Genomic DNA, 15,364 nt, shown 5'->3' with positions numbered 1-15,364 from the left:
CAAATTTCAGGTGGAGTTGCTCTTTTGGAGCAACTAGTTTAGCATGGAGTACCTTAGAAATCGCAATTCTCAGCATTAAGTTTGCTCCAGTTCTACTACGTTAGTTTAGTTTCATTTTAATTCAGTTTTTTTTTCAAAAGGGCGTGTGTCCAGCCACTTGGGCCTATTTTGCAGGGGGGGGGGGGGGGGGGGGAAGAGAAAGAGAAGAGAAGGGGGGGGGGGAGGAAGAGAAGGGGGGGGGGGAGGAAGAGAAGGGGGGGGGGAGGAAGAGAAGGGGGGGGGAGGAAGAGAAGGGGGGGGGGGAGGAAGGAAGGGGGGGGGGAGGAAGAGAAGGGGGGGGGGAGGAAGAGAAGGGGGGGGGGAGGAAGAGAAGGGGGGGGGGAGGAAGAGAAGGGGGGGGGGGGAGGAAGAGAAGGGGGGGAGGAAGAGAAGGGGGGGGAGGAAGAGAAGGGGGGGGAGGAAGAGAAGGGGGGGGAGGAAGAGAAGGGGGGGGAGGAAGAGAAGGGGGGGAGGAAGAGAAGGGGGGGAGGAAGAGAAGGGGGGGGAGGAAGAGAAGGGGGGGGAGGAAGAGAAGGGGGGGAGGAAGAGAAGGGGGGGGAGGAAGAGAAGGGGGGGGAGGAAGAGAAGGGGGGGGAGGAAGAGAAGGGGGGGAGGAAGAGAAGGGGGGGGAGGAAGAGAAGGGGGGGGAGGAAGAGAAGGGGGGGGAGGAAGAGAAGGGGGGGAGGAAGAGAAGGGGGGGAGGAAGAGAAGGGGGGGGAGGAAGAGAAGGGGGGGGAGGAAGAGAAGGGGGGGAGGAAGAGAAGGGGGGGAGGAAGAGAAGGGGGGGGAGGAAGAGAAGGGGGGGAGGAAGAGAAGGGGGGGAGGAAGAGAAGGGGGGGAGGGAGAGAAGGGGGGGAGGAAGAGAAGGGGGGGAGGAAGAGAAGGGGGGGAGGAAGAGAAGGGGGGGAGGAAGAGAAGGGGGGGAGGAAGAGAAGGGGGGGGAGGAAGAGAAGGGGGGGAGGAAGAGAAGGGGGGAGGAAGAGAAGGGGGGGAGGAAGAGAAGGGGGGGGAGGAAGAGAAGGGGGGGGAGGAAGAGAAGGGGGGGGAGGAAGAGAAGGGGGGGGAGGAAGAGAAGGGGGGGGGGAGGAAGAGAAGGGGGGGGGGGAAGAGAAGGGGGGGGGGGGAAGAGAAGGGGGGGGGGGGGGGGGGGAGGCTGAACAGGCCCGTCCCAAGACCTTCGGCAGGGCCCGTCCCCAGCACCAGATTCACAGTTAGGTGGCATTGGGTCAGGTCGGGTCCGGGGTCAGGTCGGCGGGAGCGTGGGTCGGGTCGGGGGTGTGGGGCAGGAGGGAGGGCGCATTGGTTTCGGTCCGGGGAGGGGGGGGGCTGAGGGAGCGCGGGTCCGATCGGTTCGGTTCGGGGGGAGGGGGGAGGGGGGGGGGGGGGGGGGAGGAAGGGAGAGAGGGACAGGTCGGGTGGAGCGCAGGTCGGGTCCAGTCCGGGGGGTCAGGTCCGGTCCGGTCCGTGGGTGGGGGGGAAGCGGGAGTCGAGTCGGGTCGGGTCGGGTCGGGAGGAAGCAGGAGCTGGGCGTGGGAGGCAGCCTTATGCACGCAGCCCCAGTGAGGCCATTCGGCCAGAGCTAGGGCCTGCATGCTTTGAGCCCCTGGAGCCCACTGTAGCGCGCATGTGCAGAGGTCCAGGCACTGTTTTCAGCGCAGGGACCTAGCTCCGCCCCCCCCCCCCCCACAGCTCGTGCTGCGCCGCGCCCGGCTCCAGAGGACCAGCAGGGAGCCGGAGAATCTGTAAGTTTTTTTTAGGCGCACTTTGTGGCGCGAAAAACGGGCGTCCAGGTCGGGACTGCGCCGTTCTAGGCGCGGCCCGAAACTTGGGCCCTATATGTTTAAAAAATGTTTTAGGTTCAATTTAATGTTGCCTATTTACCTTTTCTCGCAACCTCTCTTTTCCTCCCATATTAATCTTTTCAATTCCCTCCTGTATTTTCCACAATATTCCTGGTTATTAACTGAATCTTGCTCCTGAAATGTGTTATTATCCTCTTTTTCCTGTTTTATTTCCTGTGTTATCCAGGGCGCATTAAGCTTTAGATGCTCTATCTTTTCCCTTCAAAAGGAATGGGTCTAGTTTGTACCTGAGCTAGCTCTTCCCTGAATGACTTCCATTGCTCAGTTACTGTTTTAGCCTGCAATCGCCTTTTCCAATCTGCCTGTGTTCGGTCCCTTCTTAAAATCACTGAAATTATCTCTTCTCAAGTTGAGCATTTTTACCTTTGATAATTTCTGGCCCCTTTCCATAATTAATCTAAACTGAATTATGTTGTGCTCACTGTTAGCTAGATGATCTCCTACTGTAACACACCCCCTTGCCGTACTTCATTTGCCAGAACCAGATCCTACACAGCTTCCTTGTTGGTCTGGTGACTTATTGATCGAGAAAATTCTCTTGTACAGATCAGAAATACCTTCCCTACCTATCCTTAGCACTATGTTTTTACCAGTCTATTAGCGTAATTAACGTCTCTTAATATTACTACTATATTTTTGTTACACGCTGTTAGACATCTGGAGAGATGCATGTTGGACAACTTGGCGAGTTAAAAGTTTAAGGGGCCGAAATTGTCCCCTCTTTAATCATCATCATAGGCAGTCCCTCAAAATTGAGGAAGACTTGCTTCCACCCTAAAAATATCAGTCCTTAGGTGGCTGAACAGTCCAATACGAGAACCACAGTCCCTGTCACAGGTGGGACAGATAGTCGTCGAGGGTAAGGGAGGGTGGGACTGGTTTGCCGCACGCTCTTTCCGCTGCCTGCGCTTGATTTCTGCACGCTCTCGGCGATGAGACTAGAGATGCTCAGCGCCCTCCCGGATGCACTTCCTCTACTTAGGGCAGGTCTTTGGTCAGGGATTCCAAGGGGTCAGTGGGGATATTGCACTTCATCAGGGAGGCTTTGAGGGTGTCCTTGTAACGTTTCCTTTGGCTCATTTGCCTTGAAGGAGTTCCGAGCAGAACACTTGCTTTGGGAGTCTCGTGCCACCGGCAGTGCCCCCGACAGCTTTTCCTGGCAGGAAGCTGCCAGTGGCTGGACGGCACGTCTACCCTTAAAAGGGGAGGGCGCTCCGCTGCGGTCGCCATTTTATTTTAATTAATTGTCAGCCGACTCTGAAGTCGGCCCAACAATGGCGGCCACGTGTTCGGCCGGGCCACCAACAGCAGCCTGGCATCCCCTCTTGGGTACCGGACCGCTGGCTCGGCCATAGCTCTCCCTGGTAGCCTATTGGGTACCACTAAAGTGGCTGCAGAGTTTTCAGTGGCCCTCCCCTTTAACTGAAGGGGAGGGACGTTGCTTGGCATCAGCATCGCGCTGATGACACCTTCCGCCCTTCCGCTCCAACAAATTTTTTAAAAAGTTAAAAAGGCCAAAATCCCTCTATTCGCCGCCCCAAGAATTCAGGCGGAGTATATTCATTTATTTCTAAATATCCGCCCCGTTTGGGGCAGAGCGCAACTTCTAGTTTTAACAGTCGAACTTCTTTGAATCTTAAAGCAACAGGCTTTCCGATGGAAACAAAATGACTTTAAAGTGTTGGAGGAGGTATTGCTTGTTTTATGATATGTAAAGTGCCTTTGTAAAGGAATAAGTGTTAGTAAAGATTTCACCCGTGAGTGGTTTAGTTTTAGGGTAATAAAACAGGGGTAGCAAGTTAATTTGCTAAAGATAACAGTAAGTAAAGGAAGTCTTGTTTAAGGGAAGTGATTGAGGTAAACAATTGTCAACTGTTTACATATAGGCCGCGATTTCGCCACACGTTGCGGGATCGATGTGGCCGGGGTTAATGGCGGTGGAAAGCCCACTCCCGACTCTCCCGAATCTTCCCATGATAGGGCTTGTTAAGCCCACCCTACGGGCTTCCAGGCCAATTAAGAGGAAGCCGGTCTGATGACAGCAACTGATGACATATCATCAGCTGGTTTCCTTAAAGGGACCATGCCCGCAATGGTTTTGACAGTTCTGTCAGAGTCCTGCAGCATTGAGGAGCTACAAACACTGAGGAACACTGCACAGAGGTGAAAGGGTGCACCAGGCTCTCCCATGACTCCCTTCACACCCTTATGGAGGGAGTCACAGCAAGCAGGGAGGTCCTCTTGCCTTCCCATGGACAGAAGGCACCTCCCCAGGACACCAACGCAGCCTGGTTTCACAATGCACAGGAAGGCACAAGCAGGGACGTCGTCAAGAGGACCAGGCTGCAGTGACACAAACCATTCAATGATCTTAGCAGATCACAAAACATTACTGCGAAGCCCCACTCAACCTCATCTGGCTGTGCCACTCATCACATCCCCATCACTCTGCCTTCCCCGCCGCACATCCTTTGCACCTCCGCCCATCCCTCTCCACCTACATCATCAGTTCCCCATTTCACTCACCACCACTCACACACACTCATCCTTGTCCAATCGTATCAACTAACAGCACACAAGAGTAGGCACTTGGGCTCTTTAGCCAATATTCATGTATAGTTAATGTTGATGTTGATGTATTGTCAAACATTGAAATCTTTATTTTCAGGACTGTGTTCTTGGACAGATTTGTGAGCATGCTTGGATGTGGCTTAGTGAGTTGTAGTGAATGGTGAGACATAAGGGGAGGGAGGAACTTAATACAATCATTAGCACTAATGAATTAGTACTCGGTAAAATAATGGGACTAAAGGCGGACAAGTTCCCTGGACCTGATGGTTTACATCTTAGGGTCTTAAGAGAAGAGGCTGCAGAGATAATGGATGCATTGGTTGTAATCTACCAAAATTCCCTGGATTCTGGGGTGGTCCTAGTGGATTGGAAAACCGCAAATCTAACATCCCTATTTATAAAAGGAGGCAGACAAAAAGCAGGAAACTATAGACCAGCTAACCAAACATCGGTCGTTGGGAAAATACTGAAGTCCATTATTAAGGAATCAGTAGCTGGACATTTGAAAAAGCATGATTCAATCAAGCAGAGTCAGAATGATTTTATGAAAGGGAAATCGTGTTTGACAAATTTGCTGGAGTTCTTTGAGGATGTAATGAGCAGGGTGGATAAGGGGGAACCAGTGGATGTTGTGTATTTGGATTTCCAGAAGGCATTCGATAAGGTGCCACATAAGAGGTTACTGCACAAGATAAAAGGTTGGGGGTAATATATTAGCATGCATAGAGGATTGGCTAACAAACAGAAAACAGAGAGTCGAGATAAATGGGTCATTTTCATGTTGGTAAACAGTGACTAATGGGGTGTCACAGGGATCGGTGCTGGGTCCTCAACTATTTACAATCTATATTAATGATTTGGATGAAGGGACCAAGTGTAATGTAGCCAAGTTTGCTGATGATACAAAGATGGGTGGGAAAGCAAATTGTGAGGACACAAAAAAATCTGCAAAGGCTAAGGGAGTGGGAAAACATTGGTCAGATGGAGTATAATGTGGCAAAATGTGAGGTTATCCACTTTGGCAGAAATAATAGAAAAGCAAATTATAATTTAAATGGAGAAAAATTGCAAAGTGCTGCAGTACAGAAGTACCTGCATGAAACACAAAAAGTTAGTATGCAGGTACAGGAAGTAATCAGGAAGGCAAATGGAATGTTGGCCTTTATTGCAAGGGGCATGGAGTATAAAAGCAGAGAAGTCCTTCTACAACTGTACAGGATATTGGTGAAGCCATACCTAGAGTACTGCATACAGTTTGGTCTCCGTATTTAAGGAAGGCTATATTTGCATTGGAGGCTGTTCAGAGAAGGTTCACAAGGTTGATTCCGGAGATGAGGGGGTTGACTTATGAAGTTAGGTTGAGCCTATACATATTGGGAGTTCAGAAGAATGAAAGGTGATCTTATTGAAACATAAAAGATAATGAGGGGGCTCGACAAGGTGAATGCAGAGAGGATATTTCCACTCAGGGGAAACTAAAACTAGGGGACAGTCTCAGAATAAGGGGCCGCCCATTGAAAACTGAGATGAGGAAGAATTCCTTCTCTGAGGGTTGTAAATCTATGGAATTCTCTTCCCCAGACAGCTATGGAGACTGGGTCATTGAATATATTTAAGGCAGAGATAGACAGATTTTTGAGCGGTAAGGGAGTAAAAGGTTATGGGGAGCAGGCAGGGAAGTGGAGCGGAGTCCATGATCAGATCAGCCATGATCTTATTGAATGGCGGAGCAGGCTTAAGGGTCCAAATAAGAATATAAGAACATAAGAAATAGGAGCAGGAGTAGGCCATACGGCCTGGGAAAAGAAATTTCTCCTAGTCTCAGAATAAGGGGCCGTCCATTTAAAACTAAGATTATGCCCCCCTAGTTCTAGTCTCACTCCTGCTCCTATTTCTCATGTTCTTATAAGAGTAACCCCCACAATGGTGATGAGTGTGAAAAGAATGAGTTGGACATTGCAGGGATGCTTCATGGAGCTGGTGTGGGGTGGTGCTAATGTGGCACATCATGTGGTAGTCAGGGTGGAGCCAAGTTTACTGATGATACAAAGATAGGTGGTAAAGCAAATTGTGTGGAGGACATATAGAATCTGCAAAGGGATATAGATAGGCTGAGTGAGTGGGCAAAAATCTGGTAGATGGAGTATAATGTGGGAAAATGTGAGGTTACCTACTTTGGTAGGAAAAATAAAAAAGCAAATTATTTAAATGGAGAGAGATTACAAAATGCTGAGGTACAGCAGGATCTGGGGGTCCTTGTACATGAAACACAAAAAGTTAGCATGTACAGCAAGTAATTAGGAAGGCAAATGGAATGTTGGCCTTTATTACAAGGGGGATGGGGTATAAAAGTAGGGAAGTCCTGATACAACTGTACAGGGCGTTGGTGAGACCACATCTGGAGTACTGCACACAGTTTTGGTCTCTTTATTTAAAAAAGGAGGGATATACTTGCATTGGAGGCAGTACAGAAAAGGTTCATGAGTTTGATTCTGGAGATGAAAAGGGTTGTCTTATGGATAGTTTGAACAGGTTAGGCCTGGTACCACAGCCCAGCCTGCACTGTGCCCCCGGGACCCAGTCTGCATCTACCCGCCACCGTCCCACAGGCTGCTTAGCTTCTCCGTCCCTGTCCGACTGTGCTCGGTCCCTCAACCACCAAGAGCCCGTCCCCAGATAGGCCCCACCCCGGGAAACTGGCCATTCTCCAGTGCAGCTCTTGAAACCTTCTGGACCACCAGTAGGGGTCCACGTACACACAATTTATAACCCCTGATATACAGCACCTTAAATGTAGAAAAACATCCCAAGACATCTCACAAAAAGAGATGGACAAGATAAACAGACAATGAACTTTATTTAAGAGAGGAGACTAAATGTGTGGTTGAAGAGGTAGGTTTTATGGTGCAGTTGAAGGTGCAATAGATGTAAAAAGATGGAAAATTTAAGAAAATTCTAGAGCACAGGACCATAATGCTAAAGGCTGTGTTACAAATGGTAAGGTGGAGTGAGAATACATGTAGTCGACAAACAGCAGAAGGGCACAGGTTGCAAATTTAAACTTGGGGCTGGATAAGGTTGCAGAAGTAGGCTGGGGCAAGACTGTGGAAGGTAGCAGTAAGTTGTTAGGAACAGCTGCCTACACCTGTATCAATTATAGAGTTATGCTGCAGGGATGCTGCTGCTGACATTGTCACTTCTGGACTAGGTAGGTGAACAAACAGCCTCTCCCACTTACTGTCCACTGACCTGTGCTGGAAAGTGAGCATATATGGATAGTGAATGAATACAGGTTTGGGAACTGGAAAGCCATGGATGTTGGTGAGGACAGGGGCTGGCAAACTTCAGCTATCTCATCCAAGTGCCCATTCATCAAGTGTGAGCCTTTCTATTGATTGTTGACAGACTATTCAACTAGGTTGGCATCATAGCCTAACTCAACCTGTATTCACTCGATATCCATATATGCTCCCTTTCCAGCAACTGGGAGCAGAAACCCTGTTTGTTCAGCTTCCTAGCCCAGAGGTGGTGAGGTCAGCTGCAATTGATACAGGTATAGGCAACTGTTACTAACTTACTGCTACGTCAGAGAAATTACATTGGCCATTTTCACCAGGAGTGGAGGAGAAGTTAATACATTTACAATTAACTGTTAATAACAGACGTTCCTCATTTTAGCAAGATTCATTTTACAGATTGTGCTGGGAATCTTTCGCCAACCTTGTTACCGTGTGTACCTTTCTTAGCAGAAGAGGTAATAACTAAACAAAGTCTAAATCAACAGCATGATGCGAACACAATAGATGAATCTGTGGACACACAATCTGCCTGATTAAATTAATGCTTCCCTCAACTGCAGCTAGAAAGATAGCAGTCGCCAGAGAAGCAGACGACTGCGGTTATACCCTGATGGACAGCATTGTAAGTGGGTATTGGAAGTGACTGGCAACATACTTAAAATCTAGACATGGAATCAGGATAGATCATGGACGAGAACGGGGATCGAAAAGGTACCACATATCTCTGAGCCTGGCACTCGGCCCACACGGGGCAAATGATACAGCAGCATTCGGTTATGGGATGTGGAATTCTGCATAACCAGGGCGAGGAATGAGTATCCCACCCTTGCATCCACGTACCTTGATCCGGATTTCGCTGCATTCAAATTGGTTGCACATATAACATGTCATTTTTAAACCTTACACAAAAACACACGCTAATCATGCGGAGGCTGCCTCTCCCCATGGTCCGCCTCAGCCCTATACATCCCACTACAGATAGGGGGCCATAGTCGTGTTCACCACAGGAGGAGAACGGCTGATCAAGGTTACCGTCTCAATCCCTGCCTTTTACTTGTCGCACGAAACAAACAGTCTGGTCGGTTTAATGTCTAACCACCAACATTTCATGCAATAAAAGTGTCATGTACTCACTTAAAGCGCCCAGTAGAGCATATTAAACACAACGGCACACAAGAGCTTCGCTTCCATTAGAAAATTAAGTGCGTGCATTACAGATTAAAAATAAAAGCACCGACCTGTTCGCCTAGGTCTACCGCTATGTTGGTGATCGCCAGGGGGACGAGAAAGCGCACAAGCGGCCAGTAGTGGCTCTGAAATGCCGTCAGTTTCAGCATGGTGCCTGCTTATTGCAGTCTGCATGTAGGGATGGCGGAGGCTGCGAAGGAGGGACGGGGAATTCAGTAGAAACGAACCGGATTAGAAGAGCTGACGGTCTCTTTCCTTTCCACACAATATAAAAGAGGACATGGACCAGAAGTTTCTGCTGGGTCTGTCATTGTGCTGCGCAGTAAACAAGGAGAGTGCGAAAAACCCACCAACAGCAGAACCGGAAAGAAGAACAATTGCGATTCATACACAGCAGCCTCTCCCTGTCACGCTGCTGGTGGAATCCAGCGATAACATGATGAGTGGAGGAAAGCTGCGAGTGGGCAGAGCAGGAGGGGCGGGGAGACACAACACATGACACTGATCGACAGCCCGCCAGTGCCAGGGTCAAGGTCGCACTGCGAGCAACTCAAATCATTGGCGTTCATTATCAAATAGGAGACAAGCGGCTCATGAGCCCAATTGGGACGACAGGAAGGAGCGGGGTACATAAAGACAGCGGAGCAAAAAATAGAATTAATCAAACACAATTCATTTTTATAAATGCAGCCAAAAACATAGGAGGAATGGAACCAAAAAAAACAAGTGTTAAAAGATTAATAGGTGAGAGAATTGCTCGAATTTTAAATATATTCCTAAGATTTCAAGAGGAGCAGGTTTGCTACTGTACTGGGGCAGTGACTATATCCTTATGGTACTTGCAATAGCATTGCCAACTCTGAAGGCTTCATCACGTGACATTTGCCCACAGTTTGCAAATGTTATTCCATTTAGGTTATAAAGAATCTGTCCCCTGTAGGAGTATCTTTCCTGGTAATTCTGCACCAGCAGCTGCCATGCAAGAAGAACAACAACTTGAATTTATATAACGCCTTTATAACGTAGTAAAACGTCCAAAACACTTCAAAACAAGAAGCAGTGAGAACCAAAAGCATTGGCGAAGAAAGTGTCCAGGCACAAACCACAGGTGTGAATGTGAAGTGCAATCCGTAAACGACTTTCTCCCTGGTTAAACATCCACTCCTGGAGACTGCCAGATAATCTGGGCGAATTGGGGAACTCTGAACTCCAATTTTATATCGAGCAAAATGTTCAGGACTTTAATCCAAATAAAATCACAGTTTTATAGCAGAGTGCCACGTGGTCCACCCGGTTTTAATTCTTATTATTGTTTCTTGTAGCAGTTTGTTACAACTGAGTGGCTTGCTAGGCCAGGAGAAGGAAAGACTTTAAGAGAAGAGATAACCATCTGTGGCTCATCATGATCATCATAGGCAGTCCCTCAAAATCGAGGAAGTTTCCACTCAAAAAGTGAGTTCTCAGGTGACTGTACGGTCCAATACGGGAATTACAGTCTCTGTCACAGGTGGGACAGACAGTGGTTGAAGGAAAGGGTGGGTGGGTAGTCTGGTTTTCCACACGCTCCTTCCGCTGTCTGCGTTTGGTTTCTGCATGCTCTCGGCGATGAGACTCGAGGTGCTCAGCGCCCTCCCGGATGCTCTTCCTTCACTTAGGGCAGTCCTGGGCCAAGGATTCCCAGGTGCCGATGGGGATGTTGCATTTTATCAAGGAGGTTTTGAGGGTGTCCTTGAAACGTTTCCTCTGCCAAACCTGGGGTTCGCTTGCCATGTAGGAGTTCCGAGTAGAGCGCTTGCTTTGGGAGTCTCGTGTTGGGCATGCGGATGATGTGGCCCGCCCAACGGAGCTGGTTGAGTGTGGTCAGTGCTTCGATGCTGGAGATGTTGGCCTGATCGAGAACACTAACGTTGGTGCATCCATCCTCCCAATGGAACTGCAGGATCTTGCGGAGGCAGCGCTGGTGGTACTTCTCCAGCGCTTTGAGGTGTCTACTGTATATGGTCCACGTCTCTGAGCCATATAGGAGCTTGGGTATCACTACTGCCCTGTAGACCATAAGCTTGGTGCCAGATTTGAGTTCCTGGTCTTCGAATACTCTCTTCCTCAGGTGGCCGAAGACTGCGCTGGCACACTGGAGGCGGTGTTGGATCCTGTCGTCGATGTCTGCCCTTGCTGATAGTAGGCTCCTGAGTTATGGAAAATGGTCCACGTTGTCCAAGGCCGCGCCATGGATTTTGATGACCGAGGGGCAGTGCTGTGAGGCGGGGTCAGGTTGGTTAGTGTAAGCCCCATACTTTTGTACGCCTTGGTAAAAATGTTGACGATGGCTTGGAGTTCGGCCTCTGAATGTGTGCAGATGCAAGTGTTGTCCACGTTCTGTAGTTCGACGACAGAGGATGGGACGACCTTGGATCTAGCCTGGAGGTGACGAAGGTTGGACAGGTTCCCATTGGTTCTATAATTTAGTTCCACTCCAGCGGGGCGCTTGTTGAGAGTGAGATGGAGCATTGCAGCGAGGAAGATCGAGAAGAGGGTTGGCACGATGACGCAGCCCTGCTTGACCCCAGTCTGGACGTGGATTGGGTCTGTGGTGGATCCGTTGGTCAAGATCACGGCTTGCATGTCGTAATGGAGCAGGAGGAGGATGGTGACAAACTTTTGGGGGCAGTCGAAACGGAGGAGGATGCTCCATCGTCCTTCACGGTTGACAGTGTCAAAGGCCTTTGTGAGGTCAAAGAAGGCCATGTACAAGGGTTGGTGATGTTCCCTGCATTTCTCCTGTAGTTGCCGCGCAGTGAAGATCATGTCCGTTGTACCCCTTAGTGGATGGAATCCGCATTGTGACTCTGGGAGGAGCTCTTCAGCTCCAGGGAGAAGATGATTGAGGAGGATTCTAGCGATGACTTTCCCAGTGGCCGACAGTAGGGATATTCCTCCTGTAGTTGCCGCAGTTGGACTTGTCCCCCTTTTTGAAGATGGCCACGATTACGACATCTCTGAGATCTCCCGGCATGCTCTCCTCCTTCCAGATAAGAGAGATGAGGTCATGCATTCGTGCCAATAGTGCTTCTCCGCCATACTTTAGTGCCTCGGTGGGGATTCCATCCGCTCCTGATGCCTGGTTGTTCTTGAGCTGATGGATGGCCTTTTCTACCTCGTGCAGGGCTGGGGTTTTGCTGAGATGGTGGCGGGTAGCATGCTGCAGGATGGACTCGAGGACACTCGTGTCAAAGGCAGAGTCTTGATTAAGGAGATCTTCGAAGTGTTCCTTCTAGCAGGCCCTGACTGCCTCGGTGTTCTTGATAAGTGTGTCCCCATTTTTGGCCAGCAGTGGGCTGGGGCCTTGGGTGCTTGGGCTGTAGGTGGACTTAACTGCAGTGACTAATCCTCACACGTCATGGCTGTCGGCTAGCTGCTGGATCTCCTGTGTTTTCTCCACCCACCATCTATTCTTTAGGGAGCGGGTCTTTTGTTTGACCTCGGCCATCAGCCATCTGTAGAGCTGCTTTTCTGCTATCAAATTGATTTGCTGCATTAATTCAGAAATGCACTGCGCTTGTGGTTTATTAGCTCCTGGATCTCCTGGTCATTCTCATCAAACCAGTCTTGGTGTTTCCTGGTTGAGTGACTGAGCATCTCTTCACAGGCACTGGTTATGGTGGACTTGAGGGTGGACCAGGCGCTGTGGGCACTTTGCATCTCGGGGTCATCGAGAGTCGCCAGGTTGGCAGTGAGGTGCTGGCTGTATAGGGCTCTCTTAACTGGGTCTTTGAGCGCCCCGGCGTTGATTTTTCTGCGGCATTGCTTCTGTTGCCATCGCCGTTTTGGAGCTATATTAATGTTGTTGATAGATCCAGCAGTCGCCGGTTCCTGTCATGGGCTGATGCGCACACCCTTGCGGTCCCTCGTTTGGAAGATGCTGTAGTCGAGCAGGTGCCAGTGCTTGGAGCGAAGGTGTTGCCACGATGCCTCTGGTGGAACAGGGTGTTGGTGATGACAAGGTCATGTTCAAGGCATTTTGTTCGGAGAAGGGTACCACTGGAGTTGGTTTTCCCTACCCATCTCTGCCGATCACGCCTCCCCAGAGGTCTGTTTCCTTACCGACTCTGGTGTTGAAGTCGCCGAGCAGGATCAGTTTGTCATCCGTAGGGACTCGGGACAGGGATTGTTCGAGGCTGGAATAGAATTCCTCTTTGGCTTCATCTGTTGTGCAGATTATTGGGGTGTACGCACTGATAACTGTAGCGCACTGGTTCCAGAATAGGGTGAGCTGGAGAGTCATGAGACGTTCACTTATCCCGCAAGGGGAGTCTCTGAGGCAGCCGACCAGCTCGTTCTTGATGGTGAAGCCAACAGCATGGAGGCAGCGTTCTTCTTCTGGTTTGCCTTTCCAGAAAGTGTAACCACCATCTTGTTCTTTGAGCTGGCCTTTCCCTGCCCATCGAGTCTTGCTTAGGACAGCGATGTCATTATCGAAGAGTCTGAGTTCCCGGGCAACGATGGCGGTGCAGTGTTCCGGTCTGTCGCTGTTGGGGTTGTCCATGAGGGTCCTGACATTGCAGGTCCCAAACTTCATTTTGAAGGGTGGAAGATGCCTGTGCGTGAGTTCTTTTAACGTGGGGTGGCCATTGCACAGGCTTAGCAGAGCAAGGTCTTGGTCCAGTGGCAAGAGGGTCCAAGACATCTGGAGACCAGGCACTACTGTATGGGCCTAGTTGTCTACAGTAGAATGCGAGCCATAAGCTCGGCGCTGAGCAGCGCACTTCGGTGAGATGGTGAGAGATCCGAGGTGTGGAAAGTGGGGGTGAGAGATTTGAGATAATGCTTCCCTCTCCAGGTACTAGCTCCTGACCAAGGGCAGGCATTGGGATGGCCAAAGGTCCATTTTGTAGAAGGAGGAGAGGTTAGAGTGGCCACAGCCATTGTGCACACCATGTGCTTGCCAGGGGCTCCACGGCTGAGTGGGAACGGCGGCCGGTGGAAGGCCCGAACATCGCTGGAGGAAGGAAGGCCTGAATGTTGCCAGAGGGATGGAGGCCCGAACATCGTCGGAGGGATGGAGGCCCAAACATCGCCGGAGGGATGGAGGCCTGAACATCGCCGGAGGAAGGAAGGCCCGAACATCACCGGAGGAAGGAAGGCCCGAACGTCACCGGAGGAAGGAAGGCCTGAACATCGCCGGAGGGATGGAGACCCAAACGTCGCCAGAGGAAGGAAGGACCGAACGTCACCGGAGGGATGGAGGCCTGAACATCGCCGGAGGGATGGAGGCCTGAACATCGCCGGAGGGATGGAGACCCAAACGTCGCCAGAGGAAGGAAGGCCCGAACATCGCCGGAGGGATGGAGGCCTGAACATCGCCGGAGGGATGGAGACCCAAACGTCGCCGGAGGAAGGAAGGCCCGAACATCACCGGAGGGATGGAGACCCGAACATCGCCGGAGGGATGGAGGCCCAAACGTTGCCGGAGGGATGGAGGCCTGAACATCGCCGGAGGAAGGAAGGCCCGAACGTCACCGGAGGAAGGAGGGCCCGAACATCGCCGGAGGGATGGAGACCCAAACATCGCCGGAGGAAGGAAGGCCCGAACGTCACCGGAGGAAGGAAGGCCCGAACGTCACTAGAAGGATGGAGGCCCGAACATCGCCGGAGGGATGGAAGCCCGAATGCGAGGGCAAAGAGAGAAGGTAGGGCCCAAACCTCTGGTCAGAGCTGGTTGGAGGCTCACCGGACGCCGTCGGGGATCAGGTTAAGCGGCTGAGTAGGCCCCGGCAGCCCAAATGCGAAGGCCTGGAGGAGCTGTGGAGGAACCACTGTCAGGCACGTGGTGCAGGTAATGGTAGTGGCCACTCTGTCTTCTCCCACAACCCTTCAGCTGCTTAACCCATCCGTGGCTAACTAAGGAAATAATGGATGGTATCAAATTGAAAACAATGGCATACAAAGAGGCCAAGATTAGTGGGAGGCCAGAGGATTAGGAAACTTTTAAAAACCAGCAAAGAACGATTAAAAAAATAATAAAGAGTTTATGGAAGTAAACTAGAAGAAATATAAAAACAGATAGTAAGGTGTCAAAATTGGTGAAGGGCAAGGGCCGGCCAAGTGTCGCCAAAAGGACCGCCGAGATACCTGACTGTACTCTGGGTGGGGTTTTCGGCAAGAAGGTCCTTGAAAGGGCAGCCGGCGGAAAAAGAGGGACATATGCTGTCAATCTGGGCGTCAGCAGACGGGGGCTCTCATTCTCGGCGGCAAAGGCGCTTGCCGCCCAAGTGCCGCTGAGGATGGAGTCAGGGAGGACGGAGCGACTTGCCTTGATTGGGTCCCCTGAAGTTCTTCCGATGTTTTTAACAAAAAATGTTGATGCTTATTATTTCCAGCTCTTCGACCCTCGTGGGCACGGAGGGA

The 15,364-nt window shown here is 50.6% G+C and overlaps 1 protein-coding gene across 6 annotated transcripts in view; it reads right to left on the bottom strand.

Annotated features, from left to right (window-relative positions):
- Window positions 1-9,407, bottom strand: part of ankhb (ANKH inorganic pyrophosphate transport regulator b) — a 207,503-nt gene extending 198,096 nt beyond the window's left edge. For 2 of the 6 annotated variants that reach the window (XM_070880715.1, XM_070880717.1), the window contains exon 1: window positions 9,010-9,407. In XM_070880715.1, coding sequence (XP_070736816.1) covers window positions 9,010-9,108 — 99 coding nt within the window. In that variant the 5' untranslated portion in view covers window positions 9,109-9,407. Of the gene's footprint in view, window positions 1-8,611; window positions 8,688-9,009 lie in introns of those variants that run through there. The other 4 variants (XM_070880720.1, XM_070880719.1, XM_070880718.1 and 1 more) reach the window with 4 other exon arrangements.
- Window positions 9,408-15,364: the final 5,957 nt, after the last annotated feature.

This window comes from Pristiophorus japonicus, chromosome 5, assembly GCF_044704955.1.
Source record: "Pristiophorus japonicus isolate sPriJap1 chromosome 5, sPriJap1.hap1, whole genome shotgun sequence".
NCBI classification, from domain to species: Eukaryota; Metazoa; Chordata; class Chondrichthyes; family Pristiophoridae; genus Pristiophorus; species Pristiophorus japonicus.
Note: the sequence above shows the minus strand (reverse complement) of the source record. Positions and strands in the feature narration are given on the sequence as shown.